The 23,651-nt window shown below is 49.0% G+C and overlaps 1 protein-coding gene across 9 annotated transcripts in view; it reads left to right on the forward strand.

Moving 5' to 3' along the window:
• The window catches only part of AGAP1 (ArfGAP with GTPase domain, ankyrin repeat and PH domain 1), a 562,171-nt gene that overhangs the window by 490,107 nt on the left and 48,413 nt on the right, over positions 1 to 23,651 (forward strand). For 7 of the 9 annotated variants that reach the window (XM_055586531.1, XM_055586533.1, XM_055586526.1 and 4 more), the window contains 3 exons: positions 6,562 to 6,716; positions 9,947 to 10,037; positions 12,923 to 13,145. In XM_055586531.1, coding sequence (XP_055442506.1) covers positions 6,562 to 6,716; positions 9,947 to 10,037; positions 12,923 to 13,145 — 469 coding nt within the window. Of the gene's footprint in view, positions 1 to 6,561; positions 6,717 to 9,946; positions 10,038 to 12,922; positions 13,146 to 14,897; positions 15,779 to 20,788; positions 22,500 to 23,651 lie in introns of those variants that run through there. The other 2 variants (XM_055586528.1, XM_055586527.1) reach the window with 2 other exon arrangements.

Raw genomic sequence — 23,651 nt, forward strand, 5'->3', positions numbered from 1 at the left:
GCCCGGACTTGTGTAATGAGGAGGGATTTCTTGTGAAATCAGTCTGATGGCTGAGTTGCTTGCCCCTAAGGAGGCGAAATGAGCCCCACGGGGCCTCGTCTGCATAGAAACTGGACGCAATTAGTGTAATATCCGGTGTTATTAATGTCGTTTGGAATAATTGGGCAGGTTGGTTTCGACAGGTTCATGGTGCTAAAATACTATTATAGTGGACTTTCCACAGCTAACCGTTAAACACGGAAAACTGTTTAAATCCCTATGAGCCTAATCACAGAACTTTATGAAAGCGCTAAGCCCTGGAATGTCACACTGTGAGACAGCACCGGTCTTTCTTTTCGGGCTCTGGGTGTGGCGGGCTTTGATTTTTTTATTTTTTCAGGACCAGGGGACCAGGGGGTTGAAATTTCATGATCACCTGTGTATCTAAGGCTGAGAGACAGCCGGTCCCTTAGATGTTGTCAGGAATTTCTACAGGCTGAATTCTATATTTACAGAATGAATTAAATATAAGCGGCTGTAATGGTCACGAAGAGGCAGTTTGTAGTAATGGAAACGCTTGAAACGCAGCCAGTGAGAACTTCAGCCTTCTCATTCTTCACCTTTTAAATGAGGGTGACGTTGGAGAGGGATGCTCTGTCTTTCTGACTCACTGGCCTCTCACCGCCAATTATCTTTATTTTTATTTTTTTTTTACCTGGTTGCAAATACTAAAATAGCATCCCAGAGCCGCTTCAGGAATGTGTGGGGTCCTTCTGGTCCCCTGGTGGTTGGAATAGGGCTGTGTCACCTCATAGACGTCCTGTTTGAACTGGGGAGGAGCTTGTAAATGTCCTGTCCACACAGACGAAGGGATAATATTTAGTATTTAGGTCCCCAGATCTACTGTTTACTTAATGAGTGTCAGCTCCATGGTGTAGAAATACAAGCCAGGACTAAATCTAGAGGCTTACCATGTGTGGACCTAAGAAGATGCTGACCAGGCAGCAGCTCAGAGGCTCCCATTAGGAACAGATCTTTTCTCCACTGGATTCATCAGGACTGGGTTTGGAAGTGATGGAAATTTAAATGGATTTAGGCAGGGGGAAAAAAGGGAGGGAGGAGAATGGATTAGCTTGTCCAAACCAGTTGTAGGCCAGGGGGCTGGAGCTGGCTGCAGGGACTTGGGACCTGGCGGGCATTGGGTCCATCCCACCCCTGCTTCCCTCTGCTGGTTGGCAGCGCTCTCACCTGTCCACAGGTAGCGGCCTCCATAGCAGAGGGTTTCCCGCCCATGGATAACCGTGGGCCGTGTCTTGTCAGGTCCCAGATGAGAAGGAACGAGTCCTTTGGCCCCGACTTGGATAAGAGCAGTTGGTTGATGTGTCCCCCAGTAGCACAGACCAGAGTGGCCACGAGTATGCCCGGCTGTGACTGTCCTGGTGTCCATGGGCGTGTCCCTCCTCCCCGTGTGGACCGATCGCCAGCTCCAGAGCGGGATATGCAGGAAGATGGCAGCTGGCACGTCCCCAGCTGATGACTGCCACGTCCACAGCCACGTGTCCCCAGCATTCTCCAGATGTGACGAGTTAAAAAGAAATATAACACTGGGAACTCCCTGGTGGTCCAGTGGTTGAGACTTCGGCCTTCCAAGACGAGGACGCAGGTTCGATCCTGGAGTGGGTAGGGGAGAACTGGGACCTTGCGTGCCAAGCAGAGCAGCCAAAAAATTTTAAATATAATAATTTTAAAACACAAAAAGAGAAATATAACACTAGGGATTAGGAGTTTCTGGGGAAGTTACCTTTAAAAGAGCTCATTACCTTGTTCTGATAGCAGGAGTGAGGGCAAAATAACAGAAAAATTCACTTGGAAGTGGGGAGACCCCTCCACCTCCCACTGCATACCCTAGGAGAAATTTCTTTTTAAAGTTTGTATGTTCTTAAGAAACAAAGCAGTGCTGGCCACCTTGAGAGAAGGAAGTAATCAGAGTAAATGAGAGGATGCCAAGAAAGTCCTAGCATTGTTCCTGACACAGACTTGGAGCCCAATAGTATTATTTTCATATTTATTATTCCATGCGGTAGATTCACTATAAAGAAACAAGTATTCCTTCATGGAAGTCATATGTAGCATGATTTAAAATGTAACTGTTCTATAATCCTTCTTCTTACTTTTTTTTTAATCTTGGGAGGCAAAGGAAAGTCATAATGCAGATATAATTCAGTTCTTAAAACTCTAACTGTATCTGTAAGCGTCAACATATTATTGTTGTTTAGTCGCTAAGTCGTGTCCGACACATTTTCCACCTCATGGACTTTAGCCCGCTAGGCTCCTCTGTCCCTGGGGTTTCCCAAGCAAGAATACTGGAGTGGGTTGTTGCCATTTCTTTCTCCAGGGGATCTTCCCAACCCAGGGATTGAACCCACATCTCCTGCATTGGCCAGTGGATTCTTTACCACTGCTCCATCAGGGAAGTTAACATATTGGGCTTCTGTGGTAGCTCAGCTGGTAAAGAATTCACCTGCAATGCAGGAGACCCTAGTTTAATTCCTGGGTTGGGAAGATCCCCTGGAGAAGGAATTGGCTACCCACTCCAGTATTCCGGCCTGGAGAATTCCATGGACAGAGGAGCCTGCCAGGCTGCAGTCCATGGGATTGCAAAGAGTTAGACACTACTGAGCAACTCTCAACATATTAATCTCCCTCAAAAAGAAAAACAGCCACATACCAGCAGTATCCAGGGAAACACACAAAGCTATCAGCATAAGCCTAGGGTCCATGGATGCTGCTGGCGTAGAGTGATTGCAACTAAACTCCGTGCACAGATTTAACCCCTTCCTCAGGAAGTGAGGTCGCTTAACTGACCAGCTCTGTATAAAGACATCTTCACCAGGGCCTGAAATCCTAAAGAAGGCTGGGCTGCCACTGCACTGAGATGGCATGGGGGTGGTCCATCCTGTCCTCCTCCCTGTCTTCTCCATGCTGAGTTGGGCCCCGTCCTCCAGTTAGCCCAGATGTCCACATCCACAGCTCAGCAGGGAGCCCCTGAGCATGGCCCACTGGGGAGAGGCCATCCCAGCAACACAGGCACCACCCAGGGCGTCTTTATTCCAGAGCTGTGGCCTGATCCCCCATGGACAAGACTTAAAGGAGCGTACCCTTGCCTCTCCAGGACGAGGCCAAGCCATTCGGTTAAAACAAGAAAAAATTCACGTGAGAACATTTGGTCAGTGTTTCACTACCTAGTGAGCTACTATGGAGTGAAATGCCTTGACCACAAGTCCCGACTCATACCTGCCCGTGGCTGAGAGCTCCGGGCCTGAGAACACGCTTCATACCCTAGAAACAATGTGCTCACGGCCGGTCACGGCCACCACTGCTTATGGCTGCAGCTCTCGGCCACTGAAGTATTGGGACTGTGGGTTCTGATTCCCGTGTTCATGGTTCACATAATTAATCGTGTGCCTTTCTGGTTTGACAGTCACCCCACTGGACGCCCCCTCTCAAAAGGACACTGTGTCAGATGAGTTTGGAGTGTTTGCACAGTGGGTTCTCAATTATGACGTGAATCGTGGCTTTGCTTTCCAGGGTCATCCAGGCATGGTCCTGCGGCTCACCTTTGCAATCCCAGCCTTTTCTCATGAACTGCTGTCAACCAGGCTCGGGGCATGGGACACCCTGCTTCCGTTTGCTCTGTTGAGCCTTTTTGGTGTTACATTATCATTACTGGACCACCCAGGGTTTCATCTTCTAGAGACGAGTGAAACCTCTCTGGCCACTCACGCTCTTGAGTTAATTCATCACCTTAAATGCTGTGTGAGGTCCTCTCTTTCCCACCAGTTACCACTGACTACAGGTCCCAGGTCACCCTCTGTATCGTGACTTTTAGGGAATTGTTTGGCTCATTCACATTTCTTTGTATCCTTCCCTCCCCTCACAGATGAAAAGAAATGAATTTATAAACAGGTACATCTAAATGCAATTTCTGTTAGACCTTGTACACAGAAATGCAATGAACGTTTCATTATATTGGTCCTCTATCTTGCCCATTTACTAACTGCGAGTATTATTTCTCCTCATTTGTAGATTCCTTGGGGTTTCCCTTAACTGATGTGAGATGATCGCATCTAACATTTCATCCTTAAGAATAATGTTCTTTGGGTTTGCATAGCTGCGCTTTGTCCACGGAAAGAGGATTCCCTTCTGTTCCTGGTTTGATAAAAGATTTTAATCATATTTTAAATTTCCGTCTTCTTTGTTAGGGAGTCATACTTACTACTTGTTTTCTCATAGAGGTGAACCCTGGGATTTTCTCATGTGTATCTAATCTACCAAGGTCTAAAGTTAGTCCTTAACTCTCCTGGGTAACAATGCAAAATCCTAGGGCATTTTCACTCCTGGGTCCCCATCTCCACTTTAATTTCTCTAGAATTGGGTACTTTCCTCAAATTAGACATGATAAGAGAATTAGCATTTGGTATATTTTTTGTTTAGATGTATCTACATATGTATCTATGCATTTGCTCACCAACCCATCTGGCTCAAACCTCCTTTGTAGAATCTTCAGAATTCTACAGTTCCATTAGGGAAGGGTGGTGCTCGGTCATTGGGTCTTTCCGTTTTTATATGAAAATATCTTGATTCCACTCCGGCTCTTGGAAGAGAGTTTTCCCAGCTTCGGATGTCTGGTTGCATCCCAGCCGCCCTTCCCCTCCCACTTCATGGACCCTCCTGTTCAGCCCCTTCGCTGGGCTGTCCTGGGTCTGCTCCACGTGATGCCCAGTTTGGCCCCTTTTGGGGGGTGGGCCTGCAACCTGCTCCTTTTCTGCCAGCGCTCTTCCACACCACCACAAAGCACCCTCGTCACAGGAGCTCTGAACAGTTGCTGGGAGGGAGGGTCACAGACGTGTGAGAAGCTGATGGGAGTCGTGGGTCCTCTTGTCCGAGAAACATGACTGGGGAGGCCCTGACCCCCTTCCACCAGCTGTTCAGAGCAGGATCCGCAGACTGGGGCCTCCCCCACCAGCAGGTTAAACCCTGCGAGAGCAGCGATGCTGATGTTGAGCAGAACATGATACTCTTGTCATCAGAATACACAAAGACTCGTGAAAAGGTGGTGCGGCCCTGTTTCCGTGGCAGTCGGTGTTTGTCTAGGGAAGCGGTCCCCTGGCCCCAGGTATAGTGTGGCCGACACAGACACGAGCATTTGGTCCCCACCTGCCCGGGATCGGTGAGGTCAGGTGAGAGGGTCTCTCAGTCACAGGAGTAAGAGCTGCCTCTCTTCTGAGACCAAAGGGGAGGTGGAGAGGGGCCTGCAGGTGGTTGCAGGTGCTTCGGAGGCCGAGGGAGCATCCTCCTGTCAGAGGCTGATGGGCTGCCAGTGAGGCGGGGCCTTGAGAAGGCGTGGGGCCAGCCCAGACAGTATGGAACCCTCAGAGGTCAGAGGCCATGAGGGGTGCCTGGGACACAGGCTGAAGGAGCCAGGCGTGTGGCAGAACAGAGCAGACAGGCGTTTGTCAGATGTGAGCAGAAAGAATGGCCACGTGTGGGTGTCAGAGGCAACAGACTCGAGCAGCAGCCCGCCAGATGGGCGCTGGGTCATGTGCATTATTGATAATGATCGCTCGCCTGGGAGATGGTGATACCACATCGTCCAGCAGCCCGTGATGGGACACTACCGCTTGTCTGAGACGTGGTGCCTGGAAGTCCACGTGCAGACGTCCTCACGGTTCGCTGCAGCCGGCTGTGGCGTCTGCACACGTCGGAGGCGGGAGGGTAGATGAGGGCAGAGACGTGCACCAGCACCGCTGGGGGCGTCCCGTGGCCCAGACCCTTGAGGGCCTGAGTTGTGCACATCATTTAGCTGCTGGAAAACGCACTGAGAAGGTGGGTTGCCCCCATTGTGAGGGTGAGGAAATGAGCCTAGGACGGGTAGAGAGCTCGTCCAGACTCCGGCGTGCCAGGTGGCGGGGCAGGAATTTGAACATCGGGGCTCCTCTTCCTGGTCCACAAGGTCCCCCTTCGGATCCCCTGGTATTTTGCTCGCTCTTCAGCCTGAGTCTCCCCAGCGAACCTGGTCTTCTGCCCTGAAATGACAGGCGCCCGCGAGGCCTCCCTCTTTGCTCTGGTGTTATCTGTGGATCGGGGCCAGGTGCTTATAAAGAAATTAAATTGCACCCTGAGATGAGCAGGGTTCACTTGATTTTCAGCCCGCTGTCAATTTCAGAGCCCGGCACCAACTTACAATATCAAGAGCACCAGTTACAATACAATATCCCCGAGTCGCTTCATCTGTGCCCAGCACAGAGGCGCTGACATCACACGCTGGTTTTCCTTTTTCCTCCTCCCCTGAGCATTGATTGAAACCCAGCTAAGCCACGCTGGCTTTAGGAACCGAATCCGGAGTGTTTGGAGGTGTGCGGGTTCAGATCTCCGCGGCGGGGCGGCCGGTCCTGTGCGTGCCCGCGGCCCCATGCAGGTGCGATTGAACCCAAAGGCCCTTTCATGACCGGGGACTTGGCGGAGGGGCCTTGGTCTCATGAAAGCTAAACTCTTCATCCCCACCACTCTTCTGTGTTTCAGAGCAAGAAGAAAACTTTGAGTTTATCATTGTGTCCCTCACTGGCCAGACGTGGCACTTTGAAGCCACCACATACGAGGAGCGAGACGCGTGGGTCCAGGCCATTGAGAGCCAAATCCTCGCCAGCTTGCAGTCGTGCGAGAGCAGCAAGAACAAGGTAAGACCCGGAGCAGCCTGCCCCAGGCCCCCACCCCAGCCCACCCCCAGAAACCAGGAGCCACTGATCCTGAAAGGGAAACGGACGGGGGTGGGAGACGGGGTGCATCCTGTGAGGCTGTGAGATGAGCACAAAAACCTTCACTTTTTCCAAGCAGAAAGGAAAGTGATCAAGAAGATAATGAAACATTGTGTCGATGCGTGTCCTGTATCTTATATTAGTATCTTAGCTCAGCATGGCAGAGTATCCTGTTTTAAATCTTTTTCTCTCTCAAAGTCATCCCAAATGTAAAGTACTGACCTTTAATTGTAGAGGATGGAATCTTTTGGATCCTTGCGGCTTATGAGTCCACATCCGTTTTTAGGCAGAACACCCTCAGGAAAAGAAGTGCTGGTTTAAAAAGAAGCCCTGTTCCATTCTCACAAATGCCAACCCCCCCCCACCCCAGTTCAAATCCATGTCAAGTTAGGAAACTGTTGTACTGTCTTCCATGAAAAGTGCATGCATGTATATGAGTGTACAGTGAGTTCAGGGAAGATAAAATATCCATTTTCTAAATTCCGTTGATAAAGCCTGGTATGTATCTTTATTCAATTAGAGTTAATTCTTTTGCTTTTGTTTAGCCAGGAGAAATAGATTTTAACCTGCATTTTCTGAATTACTGCCCCATAATAGTCCTTATACAAAGGTCATTTTTCTTGTTTCCTTTTTCCAATCAGAGTATTCCTTCAAAAATCATTATTTTTATGCTTGGATATTTTAAACCCCTTCTCTGGGACACTAACATCTTAGAGAGCATTTTTATTTTTTAGACTGTGAACAACTAGAAACCGGGAGGAAGAGCATGGCCTCTCAACCTGCAATTTCATTTGTAACCATTTAAAGGAATTTCTGCCAATGATTTATGTTCAGCTTTGTCATTAAGAAGGGAGTCTGTCTTTCAGAAAGATGGAGTACCTATTTTTATTGCCCTCTTTAACCAGGGTAAACCAGACCACAGTCATTATTATTATAGTGTAATTTGCCTCTTTTTAAAAGAAGTTTTATACCCGCAGTGGGGAGAGCCAGGGCCTTTCATTTCTGAGCACCTTGGCTTTACTTAAGTCGCGGCCGCAGATGTGGCTTCTGAAGCAAACTCAGGATGCTTCCGGGTCTCCTGTTGATGGGGACCAAAGACACGCGTCACCCACAAAGCTCAAGAACCCGGTTTCAGACACAGGAATTGGCTGAACAGACAGAACGCATCTCCAAATTTTGCATAAAATCACAGTATCTCAAGTCGGACCCTGAATCCCTGCCAGGTGATCGGACTCAGGAAGTTGGAGGACAGCGCTGGCCTCTGCTGTTTCACAGCCTTGCCAGTCTCCTCCCAGCTCCCTGCTCTGTGGACACGGCCAGCATCACCTTTGGGCCTGATGCAAACGCCAGCCTCAGGATGCTGCCCTTTCCCTCTCCCTGGATGTGTGCCCTCTCAGTTGGGCACCACTCCTGGAAGGAGGACTCGCTGGGCACAGACAAAGGCAGACTTGTACCCGCTTACCTTGGGCATTTGCTGACCAGGCGTGCAGGTGTACAGCATTCAAATAATATCCACAAGGAACAGCTGGAGGGGAAAAGAATGGGCTGTGAGGTATTCTAGCTGCCCGTGGATAATCAGTTGGTGGCAATCCAAGAGATTATAAAGGTAGACAGAGGCAGTCACACACTCACACACACACACACTCACTCCAGATGCCAACAGAAATTGTTCAACACACTTTGAATATTTGGGCATGGAATAAAACCCTAATCATGTATTATGCTACTCTAATGGTAGCAATTAATAAATTGTAGTTTATGATTAAGTGGTCAGCTATCAATTATTTAACAGCAAACAATTTGACATAACGATGCTTCAATTTATGAATAATTTTTACACAAACATCAAGCTTATTCCAAGTGTCCTCTGGAATTTATTTGGCTTTGACCATTGTATTAAATGTATCCATCAAGAGCCTTAAAATCCTTAAAAGGTACATCCTTTTACCAGCCACCTCTATTTTGAAAAATTCATCTTTAGTAAATGATCATGAATTCGTGTAAAGTTTTAGCAGTAAACATATCCCTCACAGCACTCTTGATAGAAGAGGAAACATGGAAACAGCCTAAATTTCCATCAAAAAAAGCTTCCTAAATAAGGCATCATAAGTGGGATATTCTGCAGTCGTTTAAAATGGCATCACCTACAATGACACTTTCTCTAAGAAGTCTTGGTGCCGAAAGACTGAAAATCAGTAACAGAGGTAACAGCTACCTTCCAAAATCAAATTTTAGAATATAAAAAATAAAACTTCTGGATATTCATCACATCAGTAAATAAATGAACTAAAATGATGCCAGAGGTTACGTGATGCCATTGAGAGATGATGCTATGACATTAGACAGATTCCAAAATAACATATGCTGTGCTGTTTTTTTTTTTTTAAAGCACTTCTATCTCTATGCGTGTGCCTTTTTCAAAAAAAGCCTAGAAGAATAAATACCAAAATATTAATAAAACCTAACAATGATAGTTTATCATTTTATGTTGTTCTTTCCTCCTTTGTACTTGGTGACTTTCTCAGAAAAGACGATGAAGGACGTGTTGAAGCATAAATGCCCCCAGCCACCCGCACAGTCCCCTCACCGCACCCCCACCCCCCACTGCACAGTGGCCTTGCTGCTGTGCCAACTGGCTGAACCGGAAATGGGAAGTGAGTCCCCAAGGCGCAGAGTGTGATGGGGCGTGGTCTCCTGACGAGGAACACCAGACGTGTCTTGGGCACCAAGTCTCTCATCTGTCACATCTCACCACGTGCTCCTGATGGGTTTTTCATCAGCTGGGCTCCATCCCAGAGACATCTAGTGTGCTGGGCTCAGCCGCTCCATTGTGTCCGACTCTTTGCAGCCCCGTGGACTGTAGCCGGCCAGGCTCCAGGAAGTGGAGGCCACTTCCTCCTCCAGGGGATCTTCCCGACCCAGGGATCGAACCCGCATGTCTCTTACACTTCCTGCGTTTGCAGGCAGGCTCTTTGCCACGGGCACTACCTGGGAAGCCCAAAGGCATCTGGAGAGGAGACCCGTTTTTTAACCCAAACTCGTGCTGTGTTTGGTCACGATCCATCGGTGACTCCCGGGTGTTATTTCACAGTCATGTACACTTATCTCAGGGTTCTCACGTCTTCCGTTTGTCTGTCTCCCTCTGTGCCCAGTCGCGGCTGACCAGCCAGAGTGAGGCCATGGCCTTGCAGTCGATACGGAACATCCGCGGGAACTCCCACTGCGTGGACTGCGAGACCCAGAGTGAGTACGCGCAAGGGCGGGAGGCTCCGCCCTGGACAGAGGGCGGTGGGGTGGGCGGATGCAGCCCACGCTGCCGCAGACCCACGTCTGTCATCTGCTATGGAAGGTGTAGTGCATGATTTAATGGCACGGAAGGCCTTGAAGTGTTTTTGTTTGGACTTTAACATAGTGCCCTTCGCACAGAAGCCTCTCTGATGGCACCGTAAGTATTTCTCTCTCTCTCTCTCTTTTTTAATTAGGTGAAGTGTAGTTGATTTACAGTGTTGTATTCATTTCTGCCATATAGCAAAGTGACTCAGTTGTCCCTGTGCGTATGCTTCGTGTTCGTTTCCATTCTGGCTTCTCACGAGGCCTGCTTATGCCTCTTGGCAGCCCCATGAGCCACAATCACACCACAGGTGCTGGGGCTTCGGTCAGCTGCCCACATGCTGTGCCGCATCCAGCACCCAGGGGTCTCGCTGTGCAGACTTGGTGCAGAAGGTGGGCTGGGCCGGAGCAGGTGGGGAGGGAGTCGCTGGGAGCCAGGGCAGCAGCAGGGCGCACGGCTGAGCGGCTCTGGTTTGTTCAGGGAGAGGGCAGCTGCTGCTCGGGTAGGATTTGGGTGACTTTACAGGAAGAACTCGGGACTGTCACACATCAAACAGAAGGGGAGAGCCCACCTGGGAGAGAGACCACCCCAGCCGGCAGGGCAGCTAAGAGCAGGATGGTGAGGCCAAGTCTGTGGCCTCCGGGAGACAGAAGAGGTCTCTTCTGCATGTTCCTGGAGGGACTTTTTTAAAGCATCTTCTTCTGTTTGAATTTTTAACTTTTACTTTCAAGCCACGTCATGCCATGAAGTTAGAAGAGAAGTCATCACGTGAAATGTGTTTTTATCAGAGATCTTTAAAAGCACAAAATCGGAGTACTCTCAGAACCTCCGTTAGGAGACATGTCCGTGATGGTCTCCACCACCGTCTGGAAGACCCCTTTAAAGGGAATATTCCATGGCTCACAGGCTTCACAGTGTGTGGTCAGTTGGAGGGCGAGACAGTTTTCTGGGAGTGGGCCAGGCAGGCGAGTGCCCAGGCTGGGGAGGAGTGGATGGGAAGGGGAGACTGGTTCAGGGGAGGCTCCAGGGCCAGTTGGTTTAGAGTGAGGCCACGTTTGACAAGTGTGGAGAGAAAAGCAATCCTAAGCTCTATTTTTTAAACACGTTATCTCTCAGGTCTGTGTCCAGTCCTGCCAGGCATTGTCTCTCTTAATTCTTGTGCGTGTAATAGTTGGTGCTACAGTGGGTCCCACTCCTAGAGGGACAGGAACAGTCTGAAGGGTCGAGTTAGACATCCCAGGTCACCAAAGAGCCAGTCACGGAGCAGGATTTAATCTAAGCTAGTAGGTCAACCTGCTTTGTCTTCTCAGAAGACAAGGGGAAGGCTGAGGGACTGAGGTCAGGGCCACGGGCAACGACACGGTGGCAAAGCCATTTGGTTTTCTGTGTGTTATCATTATTATTATTTCTGCAGGCATTCGTTTCTTTTCCCCCAACCAAGACCATTTCTGAAGTCACAGACCCTTCTTCTCATGTGTCCCCCCCGCCCTGCCACCACATGGTCCCCACCCTCTTCCTGCCTTGCTATGTTAAATATTAAATAAATGGCTGGCTGATTTCTGTTGAATTAGCATAAAGTCCCTCCCGGGTCATTTTCCATTTATAGAATGATTCCAGATAAATATGATGTCAGTTACCTGGTTTTTTTTGGTGACTCTTCAAGTCTACCCAGAGTAAGGTATTGATTATTCCTGGATGATTTAAGCCTTATTTGTTCTGTCAGTGGTGAAAGCCATTGACTGTCAAGGTCAGCCCCATCTTTGGAAATCAGCTGGAGACTCCAGCATGAGGCCGGCCCTGGGCCTGGGTCCTCAGTCTCCTGACCAGGCCAGCTGGTTCCACACCAGGCGCCCCAGGGCTGTTCCCTGGACTCACATGATGTCCGTGGTGCCGTGTCAGAGCCCAAAGCCTGTTCCGATTTGTTCTGCGAGTCAAGGTTGACAGTGCTGAGCAGGAACCTAACCATCTTGCCAGCAGTGAAGGATGGAGAAATGGGACCTGCTCGGGTGGTTGCCCCTCAGTAAGATCACTGAGAATCAGACGTTCTCATTGTGGTGAGCCCCTCTTTCATCTTTGAAGTTTGCAAGCACACCCACCATGCCACTAAGAACGCTGATGTGCCCCGGATGCAGGAGATTACCAGGGACACTGCAGCTTTGGGAATGACCAGCTGTCCCTCTCTTTCCTTCTCCTTCCCTGCATCAGCAGCCATCCACAAGAGACACCCAGTCATGCCTCATTTCCTTTCCCTGTGTGTCTGCTTGCTCAAGGGGTTTGCCCACTGTGCGTGTTAGTCGTTCAGTCGTGTCTGACTCTCTGCGACCCTTGGACTGTAGCCCACGAAGCTCCTCTGTCCATGGGATTTCCCAGATGAGAATACTGCAGTGGGTTGCCGTTTCCTTCTCCAGGGGATTTTCCCGACCCAGGGATCGAACCTGGGTCTCCTGCACTGTAGGCAGATTCTTTGCTGTCTGAGCCACCAGGGAGTCTGCGGAAGTGCCCAAACGTGCGTGTTTTCTCTCCAAACCCATGCTTTCAGTTGTTCATTGTGTGGGGAATTCTGAGGCCTTGGCCAAAGCCTTAGGTGTTTCAAAGCTGCCGCCTTCACGTCAGACCTCCTGAGATGCCTAAGACAGCTCCAGGTGGTGTCCAAGGCAGCATGTTTAAGGCCCTGACTCCAAGGAGGGACTGCTGGACTGGGAAGTCTGGCTAGCCGTCTCGCTCTTGAGATCCAAGGGCCTTGGGAGTGAGTGACGGCAGTCTGGTTGCATCTGGCGTCCCCTTCCTCCGCCCGCAGATCCCAACTGGGCCAGTCTGAACTTGGGAGCCCTCATGTGTATCGAGTGCTCAGGGATCCACCGGAACCTCGGCACCCACCTCTCTCGAGTCCGGTCTCTGGACCTCGATGACTGGCCCATTGAGCTCATCAAAGTGATGTCGTCCATCGGGAACGAGCTGGCCAACAGCGTCTGGGAGGAGAGCACCCAGGGGCGGACGAAGCCCTCGCTGGACTCCACAAGGTAGGGGTGTGGGGAGGCGGGCGCTCACGTGGCCTTCTGCTCAACAAAACCGGGAATGACCTTAGCGACAGCCACCGCGAGAACTGCCCCGGCCACCGGTGGGAAGGCCGATAACCCAGCCGGAAATGTCTGTGTTTAAAGTTGGTCTTCCACAGACGTGGATAATTCCAACTCCTTAATTTTTCATGTTTGTTTTTACACTTAGGGGATTCCTCTCCCTCTCTCAGAGACGTATTAAGCTTCTAACCTGATGAATATATCACTTTAATTAATACATTTCTAATAGGTATAAGCTGTGCTGTGAACACTAATTATGGAATTTGGGATTCTTTTGATTTTGTTATTCTTACGTCTTTGATAAGCATCTATTCCATTGGCTCCACTCCCCTCTGACCTCCCACTAAGTGAGTTGATAGTTACCAAACATATTTTATTTTCTAAACTGTATTCCTAATGCATTTAATCAACCAAGTACGGCGTAGGTAACGTGTGGTGGCTCCTCATTAGTGTTAATTGTTACCCAGTGTAAAAAACGCATTTATTTTGAGCCCATTCTGCTTCTCATTTTTCATTTGCAGCAATTATAAGCCGTTTTTTAGTATGCATATTTAATGTACCTAAGAGGTGGTAAAATGGCACGTCTTCTGAGAAAGCCTCTTTCGCGGAGGCGGGGTGGACCGTCCCGTCTCCGAGGCTGTTCTGAGCGCGCACGTTCCGGAGTCTGAAGCAGAGGCGTGGTGGGTGGGCGCTGCCGTCGCGTCTCAGGTGTGTGCGCGGTGACGCGGGCGGCTGGGCCTCCCAGCACCAGCGCTGATGTGTTTTGCCGGCGATCAGACAAGGAAACCTGTGTGTCCGTCTATGGGTGGGCCCCACGCGAGGGGTAAGAAGTCGGTTTCTATCAATAAGCAGTAATGGTGTGGCAGGGCGGCGGGCTTCACCAACACTAGAAAATGAATTTGGGGTGCCCCCTTCGGTTCACTTGCGAGAATGAAGCTGGTTCATTAACCCTACTCTTCGTATTAGGTGCTCTGTGGAAAGGGGGTGGGGGACTGAAAGGTGTGTGGCGTCTCTCTGCTTAAAACCTCTCAGCTCGGCGCTGCGAGCTCTTACGTAAGTTACGGTTACATCATGTAATATGCCATGTGGGCAACGGTCCTATAAACTGAAGACATGATACACTTTTACAGTTTTAAATTTTGATACAACGCTAATATGGAAATCTACTGGTTCATCCACTAGGGGCATTCTTCAAAGATTCGTTCATGTTTTAATATGTATTTTTTCATACATGTATGTAGTTTCCCATACATGTATTTTTTCATACATGTACTAAAGGGTAGTTAGATCTGAAAAAAGAAAAATGATTGAAAATTGGATTGAGCTTAATGTGTGAATGCAGAAAACGTTGAAGTAAGTTGAGAAAAGATTAATTTTATACATCTTACTGTTTGTGTGTAAAAGGAGCATATGTACTATTTTTAATACCATGAATTAGAAGAGTTTGTTTTTCCATCTGTCATAACTAGAAACTGTTTAGAATGATTAGAAACAAAGATGTCAGTTAAGTTTTTAACTGGGAAATATTTTGTAATAGTTTCATCTTCATAAGTGAAGACTGTATGTAAGAGTATTTTATTATTCTGTCTTGAGTATTTTAATTAAGTTCCTGAGTGTATGACTTCCCCTTCTGTGCAGGATTGTACATATTGTATCTTTGCAGTTTACAGACATTTGAGTCTTTCTTTCTCACAGGTGGAGTCATTGTCATGAACTTCCTCTGGTGAGGATGGTATGGTTATGTGGTCTTGCCCAACGTAACTTTGGAGTTTCTAAATTCTGTTCAACTCTTAAGAAGATAAAACATGTTTGAGAATTGACTGCCTTTGGTAGTTCTCCCAGGGAGTTGTAGTTTTAATTAAACTCAGCAAATATTCATCAAGTGCCTTCTCATAGAACAGAAGTGGTCGCCAAGTGATGACCTTAGGTCTGCAGTGATGGGTGTGTGTGCTCAGAGCCGGCCAAGGATGCTAGGACCCAGTGGCATTCAGAGATGGGAGGGGTCTGTGGTCTCAGGGAAGTTCAGGAGAAATGTCTTCTGAGCTGGCCTTGGAATCATGGGGTGGTTCTCCAGGCTTAGGAGCGTGGGGAGTGTGTGGTGGAGGCTTAGGCAAAGACAGGAATGCAAAAGGAAGCCTGGGGAGCCCCTGGGGAGGTGGAGCCATGGGTACAGTGAGGGATGGGGAAGGGCAAGGCCATGGCGGAGCAAAGACCTCATGAGCCAGGGGTGGTGCTTTAACAGTGACTCTGGGGGTGGGTGGGCTTCCCTGGTGGCTCAGCTGGTAAAGAATCCACCTGCAAGGCAAGAGACCTGGGTTCGATCCCTGGGTTGGGCAGATTCCCCTGGAGAAGGGATAGGCTATCCAGTCCAGTATTCTTGGGCTTCCCTGGTGGCTCAGTTGGTAAAGGATCCACCTGCAAGGCAGGACACCTGGCTTCGACCCCTATTTTGGGAAGATTCCCCTGGAGAAGGGAACGGCTACCCACTCCAGTATTCTGGCCTGGAGAATTCCATGGACTGTATAGTCCATGGGGTCGCAAAGAGTCGGACATGACTGAGCAGGTTTCACTTTCACTGGGGGTGGGCAGAGGGTGGGCTGTTGGGGCTGTTTAAGTGTTCATGGATGTCCCACCTGTTCCCGGGAGGATCAGAGGCAGCCAGCAGGATCATAGGAAGAGACGGAGACAGGTGAGGAGACCGGTCTGAAGGCGGTGGTCCTGGTAGAACAGAGGGAGAGCCTCAGATACACTCAGAAACAACTCAACATAATTGCATCGTGAAAACCCAGACCCCTACCTCCTCCAGTACCTCCTGCAGTATCTTCAAACAGAAAGAAAACTAAAAAGTTTGCCCTGGAATGTCCGCATGGAATTCCACTTACGATGTAAGAAGTGATGCCTGGCCTGGTCCCTGCTTCCCCAAGACCAGGAGAGATACGCACCCCCCCCCCACCCGCCCCATCTCGCTGTCTCCACAGAAGCGGTGCTCGCTAGCACAAACAGCTGGAGGGCTCGCTAATGTGGCCCTAAGGTAATACTAAAAAGAAATATTTTAATAAATTTTTATCTCCATCTGAGGAAAAGCCAAGTGCAATATATCCAGTCTAATTCTTTGAAAAGGGGCCCAGCTGTTTTTCCGAGAAGCTCCGTCCATTCTGTCTTGTTCAGAAGATTCATTCTGACAGTGGCGTATAATTAGAAATGTGCTGTTCCTCCCCCAGCACACACGCATGCACGCACACACACACACGCTCAGGAGCATGGGGGAGTAGAACACAGCAGATCCTTCAAACACACACACAGGCTGAGGACCATGGGGAGGTAGAACCCGGCAGATCCTTACACACACACACACTCAAGACCATGGGGAAGTGGAACCCAGCAGATCCTTCTCCAAAAAAAAAAACCTGAAACCACCTTGCACGGTGTCGCCCAGGCCTGCGGGTGACACAGGACACAGGGAAGCAGGGTCCTCTGACCAGCCGTCTGTCCCCTGCACCCTGATTAGGGCAGCCTCGGACGGCTCATAATTGGTTCCAGCGATTCTCAGCTGCCCCGAGAACTGCCGTTCAAACTTGAACAGCACAGAGATCAATCGAAGCTGACGGCGGCAAAGCCGTATTGACTTCCCATTCCTAAACTGGGGGATCATTAGTCAAGAAAAGCATCTTTTAATTACTCCCAGGAAGAAAAAAAAATCTTTTTTTGGATGGATTCTGCAACAACTGCCATTTTTTTTTCCCCTGGTGCATTCGATATTAAATTTATTGTCGTGGGAGGGGAGAAGGGGCCCTTCATCCCACACTGTGATGGAGGTTTAATTTGGAGAAAGGAGCCAGTTAGAGATCGATGTGGTAACAATTAACTACATCTGGGGTGGAATCAGAATTCCCCTCTAATTGCTATTGATACCATTTAAGCACACACTTAAAATATTGATTGTAAATGAGGCTGCAGAGGGAGAGGCGAGGTGGGAACAGAGAGAACTAGCGTCGGGGGCTTACGGAGGGGCGGCCTGCTTTCTGCAAGCCAGTCAGCGCCTGAGTGTGTGGTCACCCGCAGGGCCTGGAGCAACCAGGCAGGGCTCCAGTACCCATGTCAGGACACAATTCGGAGGTAAAGACATTAAAACAGTCGTGTGAGTCTTTCTGGAGTGAGTGAGTGAGACAGAAAACTGGCTCGCTTGGAATACACATGTCAGGGGGTCTTGCAGCCTTGGAGCCTTGGAACCGTTGTGTGTTCGTGAGCAAAACGCCCAGCACACGATGAAGCCATCTTCACAAGCCTCTGTGCACATCCTGGCACGTTCAGCCATGCGCTGGTGTTCTCGGGGGACTGGTCTGCATCACTTAAGGCAGGTCCTTCTTCTCAATCCCATCCCCCTTGCACTTAGAAGCTTTTTCGATTGACTTGCAGGGAAAAGAATGTCCTACCAGGACCGATCAGAGCCCTCCGCAGCCGCATTCCTCTTGGCAGCAGCTGAACTCTGCTGGGCTGAGCGGCTCTCTCTTCATCTCCCATCTTTGTATCTCCAGGTGTCGAGCTTTGGCCAAAGCCCGGGAGGGTGTGCAGGGACCAGTTGCTATTTGCATTTCACGGCAGGTAGCCTGTTTACAAGGCGCTTTGGGGGCCTGCCGATTTGGTCTAGGAAATCAAAGGAACCTGGAAGTGGAGAGCTTGCGTTTTCAATTCCATGAAAGAGCCCTTGGGAACAGCTCTGAGCCCAGCTGAAATCATCCACCGTCTCTTTGATCCCACTCGGAAGGGACCCCAGCTTGCTGATGAGTGTGTGTTCCCTTCCCTCTCCAAGCATCCTTTCTCTGGGTTCCGTCATGTGTCAGTTCCCCTGCGCCCCTGGGTGCCCCTCTTGTCTTTAACCTCTAAAACGCTGTCAGTCCGGGACGAGGCCGTGGGGCCGGACGTCAGGAATCTGCGTGGGAGGGACTGACAGGCCACACACTCACAGGCCGAGCGGGTCCACCCGGTGATCCGAGTTCCGTGTCCTTTTGATTTCCGAACGCCACTTTCATCTTATTTATGCACATGGAGATATTGATAAAGGGGAAATGTATCCAAACTGAAAATAATTGGATCCCCACCGCTCCCTCCGAGATATTAAAAGCAGCCCCACTTGGCCACGTCTCTGTCTCGTTAGGTTTGATCGTTAAGATCACAATATCGTAATCTCGGCCTCAAATTTCTGGCATAAAGATGCACTGATCCAAATGCGGCCTCGGGGAACGTGCGGACCCACGCGGCCCCAGGATTGTCTCATCTTATTATTTTTCCACAGCTCTTGGCCCCGCTGAGGTCGGTGTTTTGTCTCTTTTGAGTGTTCCTCTATGCTTGACACCTTTTCCTATTTTCTTTCCTTAAAAAAAAAAAGGAAAAAGAAAAATGGGCAGGGGGAGAAACATGGGGGGGGATAAAAAAAGGACTTTGCCGTGATGACCAGAACCCATCTGCAGTTGGGTGACATCTGCTCCCCACATGTCACTTCCCTCATTAACAAGCAATTGAATTAATTAAATGCTACTCAGAACACGCATAACAAGCTACCGGCAGTGTCCAAATTAGCACTGATAATCAAGGATGATTTCCTTTATTATCCTGCTAAGTGGTGTGCAGACTCTGATCTCCCTGTCTGCCCTCATCTATTTACATACCCCCAGCCTCTGCCTTTGGAAGCGGAGGTTATCTTACCTAGTTAATTTGCCACGATCACCGAGCATGGCGGATTGATGCCCTGCCTCTGCCGCCAGAGCCGCTGAGCGTGGGGGGGTGGGGGGGGAACCCTGTCCCCCTTCCCCGCGTGCCCTCCCCCCAGCCCAGCCTTTGTATCTCAAGCTCACTGATAAATTAAAGGCCACCCCTGTGGTCTCTCAAGTGAGTAATAGAGGCAGAAATTTCATTTTGCAACTGGCTGATTTAATGATCCAAAGGGTAATTAATGGCCTGATTATCTTAATGTTAAATATGTCCGGCAGCAATTACTGTGACCTCCCGCTTGTCAAGGTCCGGGCTGTGCTCTTCTTTCAATTAAGTTCTCTGGGGCTTAATGGTATGAATAAACTCCTCTGATTCTGTCATCCCAGACGGACGCAGAGGGTTCAGAGAGCTGGGGGCTCCTCGGGAGTTTTAATCAGCCCCGTCTTCGACTCTGGCGATCAGAGTTAACAATTATCCCAAGGACAGCCTCACTTTTCTTCTTCCCCTTGCAGGACCAACCCCCCACGCCACCCCACCCGCCCTTTCCTGTTGTTGTTTTATTTTATTTATTTTCTCTTATGCGTTTCCGCGCTCAGAGGGAAGAATTCTGTTTGCGGAGGGAGCCGCTGTGCTCCGGCAGGCTCGTCTCTTCCAATATAAATTATCATGTGAGCGCGGTGGTTTTTCTGTTTGACAGGCTTAATTAATTGGCAGGAGCCCCCGAAAACGACAGGGCCACTAATTGCAACTCCGGGTGCATTCCTGTCATCGCGGCGTGCCTGTCGGCGGGCATGCCCTGGCCCCAGCCTCCAGAGCGGGGGCCCGCCCTCCCAGCCTCAGGTCCAGGCGGGGACAGCCTCCTGAGCATGTGGGGACAACTGGCCGGCCTCGAGGAGCCTTGGGTTTGCAGGCATGCCGTACCCCGCACAGGAGTGACATTTACTGCCTGTGAAGTTTACACATCCGTGGCTCTGCAAACCCAGCAGCTGCTCGGGGGACCTAGTCTTTGACTTCAGATATTTTAGTGACTTCTCGGAGCAGGGCGGCTTGGAGTCAGACCCCAGAGCTGTAACTCAGAGACTCTCCTTGACTGGACGGTCCTCATTAGCACGTTGCTAAATAAGCTAGGGTTTCCCTGAGCTCTGCACCCAAATCAGAAATAGTCCACTATAAGTATTAAGCCGTTCAGGGAAGTGTACAAATGAGAAGTGCATTAACACTGCCTCAAAAATAATACCTGAAGATTACAGTTGACAACAGACAGAGCCGTCCCTCCGGTAAACTGTAGGCAGGGAGTGTGGAGGGAATCCACGCACTGGCAGCACTCTCTGATTAAGCTCTTGGGATAGACCGGCCCTAATTATAAGAAAGGCGGATCTAACAAGGTTCTCCATTAAGTTAAGTAAAGCGGGATCCACGTTTTGCAGCGTAACTCTGCCGTCACCTGCCTTTGAAGCAGGTGGACGGAATAGTGCTGCTGGTTTATCCCGTCTGCCTGCCGCACGCGAACCCGTCTTTTATTTGATCCTGCAGGAAACCAAATGTGGGGGAGCCAGCTTTGCGGCCAGGGAGCCGTCTTGGGTTGAAAATCGCTCTCATTTGCTTTCTGAAATGCAGCCATGGAGACAATCAAGGAATTTTTTTATGTTTAAGGATTTTTACTGTCACTGGTAAAGCTGAAAATGCAGTCATCTGCTCGCATCCATTTCTTGCTGGGGCCCTGACCACTTCTGAGCCCACGTCCATTTGTGGTCGTAGATGGAGCAATGTGATGTGGAGATGAACCATTAGGCTTGAGTTACGTATCATGAGAGACATTCTAAGCTGGTGCCTAGAAATACTCTAAAACAACTGCCTGTGTTTTGATTCCTCCACAGCAGAGAATTTTCCAGAGGGTCCTTCCTCTCAGTGATGTTTGGGTCATTTTGCAGCAGAAACTTCTTTCTTCTGAGCGAGGCTCTGCTTTCTTCTTCCTCATAATGAGCAAGAGGCCGAAGCAAGTAAGCCTGGCCCAGAGCTCACCGTGTGCATTGCTAGGTCGCCTCAGACCCATCTGACTCTTTGTGACCCCATGGACTATAATCCACCAGGCTCCTCTGTCCATGGGATTCTCCAGGAAAGAATACTGGAGTGGATTGCCTTGCCCTCCTCCAGGGCATCTTCCCAGCCCAGGGGTTGAATCTGTGTCTCTTGTGTCTCCTGCATTCACAGGCGGGTTCTTTACCACTAGCACCACCTGGGAAGCCCAGCTCACAGGGTATGGGGCACTTTTTCTGAGCACAGAGCCATCTTGCAACATCGGATGACCCCCGCCCCCACCCTTTCCCAGGTGGAGAGACTATGAAGTTAGGGTCCTGGAGCCGTTTATCTCGGGTCACCCAGGACTCAGGGACAGGTCATTTGGACTCAGGACCTAACTTCTGACACCCGCCCTGGTCCTCCAGCTGCTCTTGGCCTTTTCCTGCTCAGCATCATATGGCCACATCCGCCGGCCAGTTGTGGCATCCAGAGGTCCCACCGTGTGTACACGTATCCATTCCCTCTCCTCCCCTCGGCCCCAGCTCATACTCCTACCAGCCTGTGTCTGCATTTAGATATTATTACTGTAAATTTATTATGTATAATAATGTAACTGTAATATTTTTCCACTTATAAAATCTCGTAGCCTCATTCATGGTAACTTGAGGATAATAAAGCATCATTCATTTCAGTTTGCATTCATATGGCAGACCTGATTTTTTAAGTTACTCAGTCACGATTCTGAAGTCTTAATTTTCTGATGTCAGTGCTAATCCTTAGAGCTTCTGTGGAAGACAGTGCTGAATGAAAATTTTTTTAAAAAATAGTGCTGATACCTAAACAGATGCTCGAGGCAATGTAGTCAAAAGGTTCAGATTTTCCCATAACCACATCCTTCTCCTGCCTGAATCCCTGACCCAACAGTGTCTGTTGAAAACATTCAGCTTGTTTTCCCAAAAGCCTCACAACCATATTTTTTATTATCCACATGATGAAATGTGGAGCTGGACCAGAGGGTAGTTCCAGTTCCACAGGCAGCATCTTCTATGATTGTGATTTTTTAAAAACCAAGCTTTTTCTCATTTTTCAGATGAACTAGTCATTAATCCACACACTTAATCATGCGATTTAATGCTAAAGGAGAATCGTATTTAGGAAGTTTCCTGGGATCTTTTGTCTGGAAATCCCAGTCGGCTTTGTGCCTGGGTCCTGCGTGCTGCTGGGGAGAGAGGCAGGTGCCCCTTGCCCGCTCAGGTGCTGGGGAGGGTCTGCTGATGTAGAGGGCATGGTCCGTGTTGATTTTGCTTTGTATCTGCAGAGTGGTTTATTGCAGCGTCAGCAGTGTGCATTCCTGGGCCCCATTCCGAGCGTGTCCCCGTGGAGGGGCCCAGTGATGAGTTTTAGCTCTCTGGGTGATTCCTGTGCACGTTAAAATTTGAGAAGCACTGGTCTCCACCAGGCAGTATAAACAAATGCCTGCAGCCTGTGTGGGGTCTCTCTCCCAGTCTTAGCCCAAGTCCCTGGACTTTATTCCTCATTTCTGAAGACCCAGGTTACCAGTCTTCTTTCTTTACCAGACTCTAATGGGCCTGGCATATCCAGTATGCCATCCCAAAGATGCTATATCTCTATGTCTGCCCTCGTACAAAAGGATTATATACTATGATCAGATGGCATTTTCCCCAGGAATGCAAGGTTGGTTCAGTCAAAAGTGAGGCAGTGTGATAATACGCCACATCGATAGACTAAAGGACAAACACTGCATAGTCATCTCAAGAGATGCACAAAGTACATTTGACAGAATTCAGTGCCCCTTCGTGATACAAACACTCAGCCAAGTGGGAATAAAAAGAAACTTCCTCAACCTGATAAAGGACATGCATGAAAAACCCACAGCTAACATCAAACTTAATGGCAAAGTACTGGAAGCTTCCACCCTTAGATCAGGAACAACACAAGTCCGCTGTCTCCACTCCTCGTCAACTTTGTACTGTAAGTTCAAGCCAGGGAATTAGGCAAGGAAAAGAAACCAAAGGCATTCGGATTAAAAAGGAAGGAGTAAAACTGTCTCTATTTGCAGATGACATCGTCTTGTATATAGAAAATCTAAAGGAATTCACAATGAACTATTAGGGCTAATAAAGGACCTCAGCAATACACAAAATTCAGTTGTAGCTCTATACACAAGAAATGGACAATCCAAAATAAAAATTAAGGGTACCATTCCATTTACAAAAGCATCAAAAAGAATAATATACTGAAGAGTAAATTTAACCTATATACTGAAAGCTACAAAGCGTCTTTGAGAGAAATTAAAGAAGACTAACAACTGGCCGGTTCAAAATTAGGAAGGAGGACAACAAGGCTGTGTATTGTCACCCTGCTTATTTAAATTATATGCAAGTACATCATGGGAAATGCCCGACTGGAAGAAGCACAAGCTGGAATCAAGATTGCTGAGAGAAATATCAACAACCTCAGACATGCAGATGATACCACTCTAATGGCAGAAAGTGAAGAGGAACTAAAGAGCCTCTTGATAAGTGTGAAAGAGGAGAGTGAAAAAGCTGGTCTGAAGCTCAAATTCAAAAAGCTAGGATCATGGCATCTCGTTTCATCACTTCGACAAATAGAAGGGGTAAGAGTGGAAACAGTGACAGATTTTGTGGCTTCCCTGGTGGCTCGGTGGTAAAGAATCTGCCTGCCAATGCAGAAGTCTCA

Source organism: Bubalus kerabau, chromosome 6, assembly GCF_029407905.1.
Source record: "Bubalus kerabau isolate K-KA32 ecotype Philippines breed swamp buffalo chromosome 6, PCC_UOA_SB_1v2, whole genome shotgun sequence".
NCBI lineage: Eukaryota > Metazoa > Chordata > Mammalia > Artiodactyla > Bovidae > Bubalus > Bubalus kerabau.